The 15408-nt window shown below is 45.9% G+C and overlaps 1 protein-coding gene across 1 annotated transcript in view; it reads right to left on the reverse strand.

Annotated features, from left to right (window-relative positions):
• MOB2 (MOB kinase activator 2) overlaps nucleotides 1-9798 on the reverse strand; it is a 112042-nt gene extending 102244 nt beyond the window's left edge. The window contains exon 1 of the mRNA XM_040559859.1: nucleotides 9655-9798. Coding sequence (XP_040415793.1) covers nucleotides 9655-9671 — 17 coding nt within the window. The 5' untranslated portion in view covers nucleotides 9672-9798. The remainder of the gene's footprint in view (nucleotides 1-9654) is intronic.
• Between the last annotated feature and the right edge of the window lie 5610 nt (nucleotides 9799-15408).

A 15408-nucleotide genomic window follows, 5' to 3' on the forward strand; every position in this document is an offset into this window, starting at 1 on the left:
ACTGCCTTGACAAACAAAAAGGAGACACAGCGAGACCAGTAAGCGTGCCAGAGCTTCAGGTTAGCACATGCACCCCAGCCAGAGATTACAAATAAACCAAGAAAGGGTGGCTCGCAGAACAAAAACTAAGACATAGGAGGGATAAGGCATATCTGAGGATTCTAGATAACAAACCAGAACATGCAAATACTCCAATTTCTAATCTCCTTGCTATCCCAGAAGAGATTTACATGACCTTAGCAGTGGCAAGGGCAGAGCCCACCTGTGGCTTTCTGACTGTAGGCTGGTCAGCTCCTTAAAGATACCAGTCCTTGCTACATCAGCAGGCAAGACTTCCCCAGCCAACACAGAGCTTAGCATTAACCTGGTTTTGCTCGAGACAGTCTATTAACATAAAGAAACAATACAAGCATACCCCGATGCTGCTTCTTCCTTCCCCCAGGACATCTCCTGGTCTAACAGAAGTTCCTAACCCTCAATATGGGCTTGTTCCTCTTATAAGCCATGAGAAGCAGTTGCACACTAGCACTCTGTAAGCCCCAGCAATCATGAAGGCTACAGACCAGAGTCCCAGCAACACCTGCATATCATCAGAGACAAGATTGACTGGAAAGAGAGCTACTTATTTATCACACCTGACACAAACTTGAAACCGTGGAGTTAACCCTGCAACCTGAGCCCAAGTAGTCTCATCCGAAAAGCAGACAAAACATCTTGTTGCAAAAAACCAACTCTCTCCAGTTTTATATAGCCTGCTAAGATTCATTCTACCAAACAATGTCTTTCCTGAACAACTCTCTGCTGGTTTAGGAAGCACAATACAAAAGGAATTCTATACTGGAGGATTAAAATTGTGAAATTATGGAGTTCAAAAAAAAAAAGCACACAAAACCTTAAAATCAATCTCAAGGCTGCCTCTACACAGCCTACTTCACACACAATCTGTGCTCTATGTATAAATAACCAGGAAACTTCCCAGGTGAAAGTGCCAGCTATCTATACATTTCAGAACAGAGAAGAAAGAGCAGCGATCCACCAAAGCCAACAATTCTCAGCACACACCTTTCTAACCTGCGCAGTGAAAATATGCAGCAGAACTTCTAAAGAGCTTGAGTTCAGGCGCTTGGCTCCCTCTGCCTCTGCCCTATCCCCCAAAGCCATGGGACAGTTGTTAAAAACACACTCTTCTGCATGCTTGTCTTTTAGCTTAATGGATGTACTCAGTGTGCAGAGGAAGAATTTGATCTATGACAGTCATCCCTGTCTTGATTCCAGTTGAAAGACTGACATTCTTCAGGTGCTTGACAAATTATAGGCATCAGAATTTATACATTTCATATTTTTCAGTGTGCCCAATGCTCACGTAGTCCCTCTTTTTCCACAGTCATGAACAGTTTTGTGAATTGGATGAAGAACTCACACCGTGACTGGTTTTTCTTGGTTGACAGAATAAAAAAAAGACTTCAGACAGAACTTCCATTTTTTTTCCTCCAAATGCTAAAATAATAGCACTGCTGTTCAGCCATTTACAGTTACACTCATCATTCTAACTCCAAAATTAAATTACTTTAAATTATCACACGTAGCCTCAGGAGCAGGAAAGCTCCTAGAGTGCAACTTTCTGAAGCAGCCAGTGATGAAACAACAGCTCTTCCTTAAGTAGCCCCATTGATATAACAGCCTTCAGTAATGCTATCAACAACATGATTGCAAAAACAAATAAAATAATTCATTATAAAGTTTCCTACGTTGAAGGAGACAGGCGAAATTTCATTTTTATTGCAGAATAAGATCGGTGGAAAAACTGCTAAGGCAGGCATTTAGAAACTGAACCCAGTAAGCAGATTTCGCAGCCTTATCCCTGTTTTTAGAAGGCAGAACATGGGTTAAAAGCGATGCACGAGATTCCTTCAACAGCATTCCACGAGCAGAGACCCGCATTAAAGTTCTTTAATAGGTCAGCAGTGACTGCAGAATATGCAGATCTGACAAGACCGAGTTCAAACTTGTATACACAGCTATCTAAAAACTGCAGCCCCTTATTATTACTCTTTCAAGTATGCTTGCTCCGGGCCCACATCCAGTAGATGTAACAGATGGAAGCTACCAGTGAAATATGGCAAAGCTACATAGGCCTGCGTGTGAGAACCAGGCTTCCCGAAAATTGCCTTGAAGCAGACTGCTGGATTCAGCCCGACACCCAAACTTCCACTACCTTCACCACGTGGGAGAGCCAGTGCTCTTCAAATTGGGGTTCTTCCACCTGAGGAGTAGATAATAAATGCTGAGTTATATATAACTATCCAGTTCACTGTCTTTATAATTTAGCCATAAAGTGAATGTGCCAAAGTAGGACTGCCACTCCGATAGAGCTCTGAGCTCCTTGCTTGCTCCAAGGCACCAGCATAGGCAGAGCATCTCATCTTCACATATTCTGCAGTTCCTCCATACAGTTCAAGCAGAAGGATACATCAGAAAATCACTACTTATTTAGAGTAATTACCACTAATAATCACATTACTTCATGATTACATTCAATTAATTTAAAGCCTTGCCGTCACCAGAAGAGTGTCCCTCTTCTTCCCAAAGGTTTGTGCTCCCACCAGCTCCCTAGTGCCATTAACATTACTCACGCAGCTACACAAACAGGCTACAGGAACTCATTTAGCTGAAAACTAATCTGGAGAGGAAAAACGGGAAGAGGAAAAAAAACAAAACAGATTAGTTTTCAGACTGATGAGCATCTTACCCTACCAGCCTTCATGAATAATGATGCCAGCATAAAATCAGAGAAGGTAACATGGAGATAAATATAAGGAAGAACTACTGCTACCCTTTGTGAACACTCAACTCTTTTTCCAAGGAAATCAATTGTTTATTTTACTTTAGGAACCTTGAGACTGATCTATTCTTCTTCCCCCTAAATAAAACCCTTGCTGGAAAAAGGATGCTCTCAAAATCAAACCAGGATTTATGTGTGTTGTACTGACCAAAGGCAAGTAACTGCCTAACTGATGCAAGTTCTGTGGTTTGCTAAAATAACACAGGTTTCAAAATACAGGATTTCTTTGGCATTTTCTCCAACAAATGCAAGATTTCAATAATTAATTATGCTAGGACACTTCCACAAATAGGGCTCTGCAGCATAAAACAAATACCAAAAGATAACCATGGCAGAAAAGCAACACTCTTGGTAATACACCAAAGCCCTTTCAGAACCAGAGACCCATAAGGGTGCAACAGATGTGAGCAGTTTTAATGGCTCTTGGCCAGTACTGATGCCTCTTCTACAACCGAAGAATATGAGTCTCCAGGGATATCAAACAAACAGCACCTTTCCACTACTATACATACACTGTATGAATCTGACAGGTTAATATTTAACAGAGAAACTCTTTTACCTGTGGACTATGTTATGCTAGTTGTTTTGACAGGTAACTGCTGGTTTAGCAGACGTATGGCTCATGGCTGATAAGAGTACATGAAATAATATTGAAGTCTCATTGGCAAACAGTGAGCTGAGCATGAATTGCTCAGACAGACCTAAGACTTATCTAGGGAAAACAACCTGGAATCCCACAGGTAACGAGGTTACACCTATAAATAGGAGTAAATAAGGAACATGTAAACATTTCCTGCCCAATGGGACTGGACACGTCTGTTTTACTGGTTCCGAGCTACTTTCAGCTCTTTCAAAGCAGGGAAAACAGCCCACAAAGCCAGGAATTTGCAGGGCATGCAAAGCAGGGGAAACACCTGTCATGAGGTCAGTGGAACAGCAGAATAGCTTTACACAGTGCAGCTGGGATAGGTGGGAGTTTGCAGCAGAGTTTCTAGGAGAAAAGACTGCCTTATAAAGGCAGGAGACCTTCTTACTGGAGAGGACCGAAGGGGGAAGCATTCCTCATGGCTGCAGCAGCTGAAGAACTTCCAGCATTCTTCCTTTTTATAGCAACATTTGCTATAATTAGGAAGTTTCAAGCAGTACCTAGAATGAAAATGATCAGCTACCTTCATATATAAAGGTCCGTTAGGCACAGACAGCAGCACTCTTCTTGCTTCAACTGCATTACGTAGCAGCCAAGCTGGCAGCTAAGCAAACAGCCTAATTTCTCACTGCTCCTGCTACAAGATTCATTCCTTACAATTAATATTTAGCCTAAATAAAAAATTTAGCCTAACAGCTGTAAATTAGCATATGGGATTTTTTTTTTCTGTCTCAGAACTACAACACTAGTGTGTTTTTTCTCCTCTAGTCCTCAGCTGTTTCAGCTCAGTGCTAGGACTTCTCTGCATAACAGTATCACTCATATTTCACCAGCGTGTGTCTTGAACTGGACAGCGTCCTAAGGCCTTATGAGGAAGTTTCTTAAAGACACTGCCATAAAAGCAGTATGGGAGACAGCAAAACAGCAGTGTTCGTGTTGTTTTTCTTCTATCCTTCAAAATCATTGTTGGGATAATGCTGCAAAATCCTGTATCCAAAAAAAGAGTGGAAAATCTCCTAGTTTTATTTTAGGGACCTGACAATTACACCTAAATGAAATAAATGCAATGACACACAGGCCTTCTGTACAAGAAGAATCTGCCAGTATGCAGACCTAAACAAGTTCTCGTGTTGTTAAAAATCTTTAGCATAGCACATACTCTAAAAGATTCAATTTGCATAGCTATGGTACAGTCCCTACACAACACACTTCCCAGTTACCTGTCCCGGTGAGACGAAGACTATACTAGGTAGCATATCTGTGGCGTTTGCAATGGATTGATTGACGTGACAACATAAATTTGCAAGTGTGGAGGCCATTATTATATTGAATTAAACATTTTTCAGTAAACAGCTGCATCCATTCGCTGGACAGGGCACCTGAGCAGACTGAAGATGCTTGTGTTGTCTTCAGGCACAAATATTCCCACCAGGAGTTTGCTTCTTTCTTCTTCCATCTGCATTTTTCTGATCTTCCTAGGCCGTTGCTTTTCTTACTGTGCTCAAAGCTGAAGATATGGGAGCAGTTTGGCCAGGATATGAGAAAAAGATAACCCTCAATCATTTTTAAGCCCTCCTTTCCAAGTCACCAGGACAACATATGGAGAAACAGATAACTGCAGTGAATGGTATGACACTATGGGTAGCTGACAGCATGGGCAGCAAGGGCTACAGCTTGAAAACCAAAGACAGGACAAATCCCTGTTGCATACAGCCCCTTCCCTTTTACTCCACTCCCCACTAAGTAAGGGGGAAGGAGCTGTGGGTCTTTGTCAAGTCACCGTAAAGCACAGAAAGGCAGAGAGATAATGCACTGGAGTAAAGTTAGCGTGCTCCCACAATTTATTTTCTTAGTGTCTTAAATCCCCTTCCCCCAGAGCTGGACACCCTGCTGTCCAAAAGAAAAAAAGTTATTGTTAAAATAGTTGCTATACAATAGAAGTTCAGCTATTTTTAGTAAGCTGCTAGGTGCTGCAGCTACCTCAGAAAGTCTTGAGTACCACAGCGAAACCAAGCCATGCGGATGAAGGTGCTGACATTTACTGGTACCAGAACCACCTGCAAAAGCACTGGACACTGCAGCCCACAAGTACAAAAGATCTTACTCTGATCCCAGAATAACACAGTCCTCTGATGCAGATGAAATAGTGATATACCAACAACATAAAATAACCTTCACTAAAGAGTTCAGAGAGGCAACATTTCACTTCTGGAGGATGCACAGGTTTCCTTGTGCTCAGATGTGTTCAGGTAAGGATTGAGAAGGAATGCCATCAGCTTTTTGAAACAGAAGCTGGCTTGCAAAGCAAAAAATGCAAGATCATTCTCCCCTCCACATTTTCTTCACCAACAGTCCCTTTCCATAGGGCTAGTCTAAATGCTGAAGGCTTTTCCAGTAGCCTAAACTGGAAGAGAGCGTCTTCTGAAGTTTAAGATGCATCTATTAAAGTCTTTTGCCATCACAACTACACTGACCTCTTACAGTTCTCATGGTTGCAGTTATAGTACAGATGTAGCCCAAAATGTCTCGTGTTTAACAGGCAATTGTTAGTAAAATACTTTGCCTCTCTCCCCTGTTATAAAAGTTCAAAAAAAAAGACTACAGTACACAATCTTTCTTTGATTAGGAAAAGCATGTTATAGCATTAGACATAACAGTTGAAGATTAACTGAGGCCACATCAGGTTTACTAGTACCATTAATATACTTTTCCCTTGTAATTGTCAAATTTAAAACCAAATTATGAGATTTCAGTTTCATAACTGAAGGAACAATGCCTGTCTTTGTTGCTCCAGTGAACTTCAAGAGCAGATCAATGCTATTTGTAACACAAAGTTTGGAATCTCAAAGTGTAACATAGACCTGTCAGATGCTGGTGACCGAAACAACCAAGCAACAGTGATTTTCAGGCTAAATTGCATTAGAAAATATTTTCTATGTACAACAAAAGTAGAAAAATAAAAAGAGGCTTTTTTTTTTTTTCAATTGAGAATGCACTGAAGAGACCATGGGCTTTCCTCAGCAGCAGTATTAAGGCCATGCTCAGGAGAAGGGTAAAAGACACCAACCAACCACGGAGAAGATTTGGGGTTTATTTTGATGCTAAGCTGAGGACGTACTGTGACGTGCCAATGGCTCAGTTTGTTCAGCTTCCTTCCCTACAACTTGACTGGATTTTGAAGCAATTGGCCGAGCAGAAGGCAGCACCCAGAGAAGTTTTGCTGTGTGACCACGTAAGCCTATAGCTGTTTGTTAATCCCCAATAAATTCACCATTGTTCATAAGCTCCAGCTTCCGTTTTTGTGTATTAAGCACTCGGAGGCGATCAGAGACACTTGGGCTGCTGCCCTTAGCAGTATGATTAGGACTTACCCTTCCCCCTCTCCAAGAGGGCACAAGCGAAGGGGAGGACCAGCAAGGACTAAAGCAGATCGCACTCTAAATCTTCTATAGGATAAATGTGACACGAGCTTGAAGGGTAGAGATCTAGAACAGAAGCAACTGTTACTGTTGCCTAATTTAACACACTTGCACTTGGAGGTTAGCATCTCAGTAATATGCAGCTAAAATACAGCGGGTGTTTCTCATACTGAATGCTAAGAAAGCCCAGCTGGTAACGTGAGGCATACAAGGAGGGTTCTTGTGAGCAAGCACACATGAAGCTGTAATCACAAAGCAGCACGTTACCAGAGCAGTACCAAACAATAAAGATCAAGGTACTTCGTTAGTGACAATACTCATCCAGGAGAGAGTGACAAGTCCAAGGAGCAGACCAATGCAATTTGCTCTACAGAGGAACAGCAAGAAACGGCCACAGACTGAGAGGTTACTGGGAGCAACCTGTTTTCCTGCCATCCCTGCAGGTTTTTCTGCAGCCCTTCCCTTCCTACGCAAGGGCCAGGAACAGCTGAAGTTTTCGCTGAAGAAAGGCTGAGCGAGCAACATGACTCAAGCTTCAGCCGGGATAGAGTAATGCCCTCAGTTTTTCTCCACAAACAACAAAAGGATGTTTGCATTTAGACACACATGCTACCAGCAGCACTAATTTGGGCAGGGTAAGAAAAGGTCTGTCAGGCCTCCCTCCCCTCTCCCCTTCAAAATATCAAGGCTCTGCTTTCCTGCCATGTCCCTCCCTAAAAAATCCCCAGAAATACATCCCAGATTTAAAGGAGAAAACCTCAAGCACTGCACTTGCTTTGGTCAGGCAAGAAACATACCAGGAAATAGCTGAGAACAAGCGCGTAATGTACAAATGACTCAGGATCCATTCCCATTACAATGGGGAAAACAGGCGAGCCTTTTTCCACACGTGGATGGATCCACCCACTCCGGGTAAAAAAAAAACAACACAGCATGAATGCCATTTTTTTCACAGCAGCTTCAAGAAGCCCACAGTATTTCTCATAAGGAAACATTTTATTGACAGTTTGGCTCAAGTCAGTTTTGATTCTTTTCTGCTTTACAATGTAATTGACACAAAGTAAGTAGACCGCGTAACTGAGACGGTTTGAGTCGTCTAAACGTCTTGCACAAGTACTGCGTTCAACTCCTCTGTAATTGCAGCGGACCTTTGACACTTCAGCTTTTACTTTTACAAAGTAAATGAAACAGACCACCTGTGCCGTGTGGTAGTTATCAAAAATATCAACACAAGCTTGTCGTTTACACGAATATTTTCACTAAGACCATGTAAAAATAGCATAGGCCAGAGGGCCGCGACACAAGCGCTGCGGTGTATGGCACGCCGAGCCTCTCACACATCCCAAATGCTGCATTTCTGCTGCTCTGCGGGCTGGAGGACAGCCCTGCCATCAACATCTACCCCGCTGACACCGAGCGCTCACCCCATTAAACTGGGGGAACGCACTTCCAGTAAAGCCTAGCTGGTATTGCTGCCTCAAGAGCCGGTCGCATCTCGTTTGAAGGTAATTAACGAGTGCCGTACTTTCACTGGTGTTCAGCTGCAGGCAAGAGGCAACACACACCATCTTCTTAACACGCCAGGCCTAGCAACTGTGACAAAATAGATTTTTACCTCATATTGCAGGCACATCACATAACCTAGGTGATAAAGGTCACTTTCGGGCACAGGACCAAACTACCGTAAAGAAAGAACGAAGGGCAGTGAGCACCGCCGAAATACTAGTTTTGCTGAAGCATAAACTCGCTGCTCATGCAATTTTGGAGCGAAATTATTCACGGTTCACCCAAGCACAGGTTGCCAGCAACCAAGTTTATCCTCCCTTATACGCCGATAGTGCATCAGGTCACTCTCATCAGCTGCACCACCCTCTCCCGTACTGAGGTTTTCAATCCTAAAACCCGCAGCAAAGTGCTTTCTACCTCCTGTCTCTAAGCAATTAGCACCATTAATCCCAGGCCATCCGAGCCCCCTGGCGTGGCTCTGATTTGGCTTTAATCTCTGCTGAGGTCTCTTCTTCCTCCCCACAGAAAGCCACTTAAACCTTGGCAAGCCTCTAGGTTGAAAACAACCTTGTGCTGCGGCAATCGCTGAACCAGTAGGAAGCGGGGAGACCCGCGACGCCTGGCCTTCCTACTCCCCAAAAAAAGGGATGAAAAGTCACTTTTTCAGCCAGCAACCACTCGAGAGACGAGGTGAGGTCTCCTCCACACCTCTGCCTCCCCTCAAGCTCCGCGGGGCTACCCCGGAGAAGCCGTCCTGCCTCTGCTCCGGCGGCGCCTTCTAACGCTTCCTCCCCGTGCCCCGGCAGGATGCAGCCCCGGTTGCCACCTCCAGTGCACACAGCCCGCCCGGCAGCCGCTCCGCTCCACGCCCCGCCGTGCCTCCTGGCAGCCTCCTGAGGGGCTTGTCCAGAGGAGGTGCACGGCGAGGGTGTCCCCAGAGGGGGAGCCCAAAGGGGGGGGGGCCGTCCCCAAAGGGGAAGCCCGAAAGGGGGGTGTCTCCAAAAGGGGCTCCCAAACGGGGTGCCCCCCCAAAAGCGGTCCCAAGTGGGGGGTGCCCCAAAAAGCGGGTTTCCCCGAAGGGGGTGCCCAAAATGGGGTGCCCAAAAAGGGGCCGTCCCCAAAGGGGGTGCCTCTAAATGGGGGGTGCCCCTAAATGGCGGCGCCCCCCCCCCCAAAAAAAAAGAGGGGTGTACCCCAAAACGGAGAGGGATCCCCCCGCGCCTCGCCCTCGCCCCACTCACCCCATGAGCCAGTCCATGGCTGGGTCCCGCCGCCCCGGGAGGCTCCCCTGGGCCGCCGCCTCCCTCTCACCGCCGGCTCATGAGGTCCCCGCGGGGCCTGGCCGCGGCTCGGGGCCGCTCCCGGCCACGCTCCGGCTCCGGCTCCGGCTCCGTCCCGCGTCGCCCGCGTCCCCTCCGCGCCGCCACTCGCGCACCGGGGCGGCCGGAAGTAAACACACGGCGCTGGCACCGCCCCGCAGCCGCCAACCCGGAAGCGCCCCCTCCTCCATTTTTTGCCTCCAGCCCGCCCCCCCCGAGGGCACGCTGGGAAATGTAGTCCCGCTCCCCCCCCCCCAAGCCATTTGCAAAATGGGAAGGATGTCCTCCTCTGGAAAGATCTGCTGGGAGTGTCCACAAGCTTTGGACACCTATTACCAAAAAACTGTGTTATGGATGGTTGATAGTTACATCCTAGGACTCTGTAAGCTCATTCTTGCTTGAGATCACCAGGTTTCTGAGGGAAGCACCATCTTCTGGAGGCTGCTTGAGGATCAACAATACTGTGACATTGTATTTTGGAGTGAACTCCCCAGTGAAATTTGCCGGGAATCCCTTTTTGCAGCACATACGTGTTTTATTTTGCCACTCTCCTGTAATAAAACTTCACACTGAGAATTATTTGGGTATCCAGTAATGTAATATAAAAGAAAACGGAAGACCAGAACTTAAAATTATGTGTTGTATGTGTTCAGGTTGAATATTTTTCTTTAACACCTACACTTTTTAATCCTTCATACTTTTAGCTACCCTTGCACATACAGAATGTACGAGAGAGCAGGAAAGAGGTCTCACACTAGCAAAGCCCACACACTTTATGGAGTTTTTGGGACAAAGATTTTTTACAATGTTTAAAACACCAGATCAAACCATCTGCAGAAAATAATTATCCTTTATGCAGACACTTGATCCAGTCATTATCTGCAAACATTAGAGAACAGATGTCCCTCATTTGAATTATGTTTTCTTGTTGCCCTTTGTTAGGAGCACTTTTGGCAGGGCATTTAAGGATGAGCTCTATCCAATTTTACTGTGGGGTGCATTGTACCCAGGGTAGGGTGTTCAGTCATATGACACACATTTTAAAGCAGAGATGACTTCTAATACAATGAGTTTGTCATGTCACATTAGCTGTTTTCCTCCTGATTGTATCAAGAAAAACATACAGCAACTGGCACTGGGAGAATTACTGGTGCAAAAGCAACTCAGGAAACTGACAGCTATTTTATTAATATTTTGTAACGTACTTTGCAGTGTCACAAGGCATTTATGTATATCTCTCTTAAAATGATTATTTTATAATTTCTTTTCAGTTGTCAAGTTGATACTGCAGACAATATAGCTACTGCTTTTTGCCTTCTCCCCTCAGCCATTGGAAACCTTAGAAATCCCTCTGGCAGAGCCACTATTTCACATTCTTCCCTGCTGAGACATCTCTCCATCAGCATCTCTGAAGAGCAGAGGATGTGTCAATCCAATAGCAGTCTCCAGTGGTTGTTCTGTAATTCTCCTTCTGTTTCTAAACCCTCTGAAAAATGCATTGCAGCCTTTATTTGTTTGACAATAGCAAGCCTAGCAGGCTGTAGGGCTCTTTTGTGCCAGACCCTATGCACGTCTTAGCAAAAGGTTGGTCCTTTTCAGGGCAACAGGCTTGCAGGAGTCTGCATGACTTGAATATAAGATGCTTTACAAGAGAAAATGCTTGACATACAGATGTGGTAGGAAGGGAAGTTACAGGATAGCATGGATGTAGGGCTATCCCGGTCTACCAGAGAGCTCTTTTAGGTCCCATAACCCCTGAAGAGAGGTCCTGCAGTCCCCAAGCTGGCTCTGGGTGTCTGAGAGCTGCCTTGGAATAGCCACCCTGAACGTTTCCTTCCTTATTTTTCACTCACGCAGTTCTCATGACCAAATTTGTACAAAACAGGACATCTGATAGTAGTGCAAAGTCTGTCATATATAGCCGATATTCATATTGGCTTTCCAGTTGGCTTCTTTGCCCAGCCGGTAATAAAGCGGTGCTGCAAGGGACAAGTGGCTATGAGGAAGTAATCAAGGCACCAGGCTCTCTGCAACTGTCTTTACTGCCTCGGATTTTATTGACATTGCCTCCTGCAGCAGGAACAGCGCAAGGCACAGGTGGGCAAACATCGACTTAGGCTGCAGAGCACTAAGGAGTGGAAGTGAACTTTGCTCCCTTGCTGGCATATTGCATCAGAAACACCTGTCCCTCCTCCACATCCCACTATTTGGTGTGGGGCCAAGGGGCCTCAGAGCTGATACCTCGACAAGAGTAACAGAGCAAAGAAGCCAAATGGTTTCAGGAGTTTTGCACGGTCCCTTTTCTCTCCCTAAGTGTGCCTGTGGTTATGGTTAAGGAGCAGGAGAAAGCATTGATGTATCAGTTTTTCTCTTCTTGATTTGAGGCAACATCATTCCCAGGGAGCTCAGCTTATTCTGGGCAGCTGAGAAGCCTCGGCAAGCAGAAAAATGTGAATTGATTTGCCTGGCCGAAGGGTTTCTAGTGCACAGGGATGCTGTGCAGAAGAGAATCAGAGAAGGTGGTGGCTGCCCTGACACAGAGGGAGCAAAGCATCCTTCAGCAGGCTGGAAATCTGCTGCTCAGATCCAGACCTTCAGCTACAGAAGGAACTACACATCCAGTGAAAGATGTGACAGACCGATGGACTTGGGATCAAAATGGTGTGTTTGTGAAGTTCTGAATGCAGCACTGGCTCTTTAAGTCAAAAACATCCACATATTCCTTCCCTGGAACAAAACGTCTTTGTCCCTGTGCATGAAACATGTTATGGTTCAAATTCCTGCAGAGCCACTAGAAAAAGCAAAGTGCATGAGTCTGACAGCGTGGGCCTGCCTGCAATGTGATCGTTAATCATGCTGGATATTAATAACAGCATCTCTTCTTGGTTGGAACATTTGATTTTTTTCATAAATAAACACCGTGAGTGGTTATAAATATTGATTGCTGCCAATAATAGTAAGACATTTTAGATATTGTCTTGCGACTAGGCTATCAACCATGCTGAGGACCAGACTGAAAAAAAAAAAAAAAAAAAAAAAAGGTATATTGAACACAACTAGCTAGGAAATACAGCTTGTGTTTAGATGCCTAAGAGAGGGCTGAAACTCTGGGGAGGCGTGCTGAAAATCTGTGCTTGGGTGTCTGCATTTCCAGAGACGCTGACGAGAGTAAATCTCCAGATAAAAATGTTCTCAATCTCCCAGTCACAGGAGAAAAGAAATATTGGATGTTTCCTCTTTTACTGAATAACTTATGAGTGGATGTTAAAGCACGAGACTAGTGGTGACTGAGCTTTATTTCCCCACACACACACTAATTGAGTATTATTGAGCAATACCTTCCTCATGCCTCAGTTTCCACATCTGGAAAATAAAAGAAATACTTCCCTCTACATCAAAAGTCTTGTGAGAAATGATGGTAAATGCTCTGAAACCTTCATTGCTTAGGAGTGCTCAAAATTAAGTAGGTGTCACTGTTCTTCCTACTGAGGGATAATGGCCATTTGTGAGAAAACAAAATTATGTTGAAGTGAATGGTAGCTAAAAGTTTGAATTACAGCTATGAAGCTTGGTAAATCCCGATGCCCACCATGAGGCTGCTCTGGACCACGGTTTGGGGAGAGCTCTGTAAACCTGATGAGCACAGGTTTCCTCTTGGCCCTGTGCTGGTGCTACCACGGCGTTGTGGGCAAACCATGCCCAAAGCCACGCTCTCATTTAGCCCGACCAGCATTAACCAAATTGAATATTCACTCCGAAAGGAGCAGCAGGATTGGCACATCAGATCCCATACATCTCGCTGTAGGTGATGTTGCTTTTACTCACTGATAAGCTCTTCCCTAAGTGTATCCTAACCACCTGCCTGTCGCAGGGCAGAGAAAGGGGCAGGAGGAGGGGAACAGGGGATCCGTTTTCATACTGGGAGGAGAATATCCACTTGTGGGCTGCCTGCAAGGACAAGGTGGTGCACAGAAGTGGAAGGCAGGGATCACCCATCCCCACTGGTTATGCAGGAAGATGGAGACGGTGCCAAAAATCGCATTACTTTCCTAATGCTGCATCTCTCTCCCACATGGCAAAATTCCCACTAGGCCTCTACCTCATAAAAACCAACCAACCAACCAACCAAAAAACCATGAACACAACAAAACAAACCCAGCAGGCAGCAGAGGAATGGGCTGAAGAATTTATTTAAGTCTGTTATTTGGATGCTTTTTAGCAAGCATCCTTAGCTATTATTTGCAGAGGCACAGGACAACTTTCTGGCTCCTCGAAGGAGCACGGTGCGAGGGCTGGTGCTGTGTCCCCCCCACACCCCCCATCTGCACCTGCTTCTTCTGCAGGGCAGGATTTATCCCTGCAGAAACCCCAGATTTGCAAGCTGTGGGGACAGCAAAGCTCCTGTGCCAGAACCTGGCCTTCGTTCCTGGTAGTCAGGATGGGGGCTCAGCATCCTGCCAGTGCCATCCAGCCCGGTGCAGGATTGGTGCCTGTGGTACAAACGAGGCCTCCCATGCTCGCATGGAAAGATTCCCATCCCCCAGCGATTACAAAGGGTGCCTGGCAGAACAGGAGTCTGTTTGTCTGCCTTGCTCTGCACAAACAGTTGCTTCTGTAAATACGTCTCACATGAGCAATTAGCCCTGACAGTGACGAGGTCCCATCTCTGCCGAGCGGTTCGGGGAAGCTGCTCTTTTGCTGGCACCGAAGACGAGCTCAAACAGCCGACTGTCCCCAGCCTGCCACCCTCCTGGGGAGACCATAGGTCTGCAAAATGTCCCCTTTCTGCTCCAGAGCTCGGTGCCTCAGTGTGACATGTGTGATGTGATCGTTCTCAACGCAGCCCCCAGGTGATGATAAGGCAGCGCTGAGCATGGGACTGCTCAGGGAAGGGGCACACATGGCTCTTCAGCTCCTGTGACACCCTGGGGGCAGGGAGAAGTTATTTTAAGGCCGCAGGAAAGATTATGCTGTGAAATTGAAGCTGGCTCCCACCGTGCTTGGAAAGCACCCAGACCGGCTCAGCAGCCACACGTATCACTGACTAAATGCAATTGTAATGATTTCTCCTTGCCCTCCTCCCCAGCCTTCCTCATCTTGCCGGCATTTTTCTCCTCTCTCATCTTGCGCAATTAAAACCCAAAGCCAACCCAGGAAAAGCAGTAATCAGTTATTATCTGTGCATATTTGCAATGCCAGGTAAAGACCTCAGCTGGACGGCAGTGCCAGGCTCTAGCCATTGCAAACCACAGCCTGCCTCAAAGAGAATTATTAATTCAAAACCCTGGGACATGCTGGCCCCATGTCTGGAGGGGAGATGTCAGACGTGATGAGAGCGTTGCGAGCAGCGTGCCCTGATGCACAACCCTCCTCTCCTTGTACTGTATGCCGTGCTAAAAACAAAAAGGGAAGAAGCAGGGGGAGGTGGCTGGGAGCTCGCCCGAAACGGGAGCTCTCTAGGACTGCCTGAGCACGTCCCGCATCCCACATCGCTGAGAAAGGGAGCTTTTGCTAACGCAGCTGCTCTTTCATTTCTGCCCGGCTTGATCTCGGTTCCTCTTTTCTAAATCTTTCCAGTAGCAAACACACCTGTTTTGGGGAAAATGAGGCCGAAATGCTCCTAAACTACTATCACTTGCTCCTATACTGGTATTACTGGAGTCCAGCTGCAAAAAT

The sequence above is a fragment of the Cygnus olor genome, chromosome 5, assembly GCF_009769625.2.
Source record: "Cygnus olor isolate bCygOlo1 chromosome 5, bCygOlo1.pri.v2, whole genome shotgun sequence".
Taxonomy (NCBI): domain Eukaryota; kingdom Metazoa; phylum Chordata; class Aves; order Anseriformes; family Anatidae; genus Cygnus; species Cygnus olor.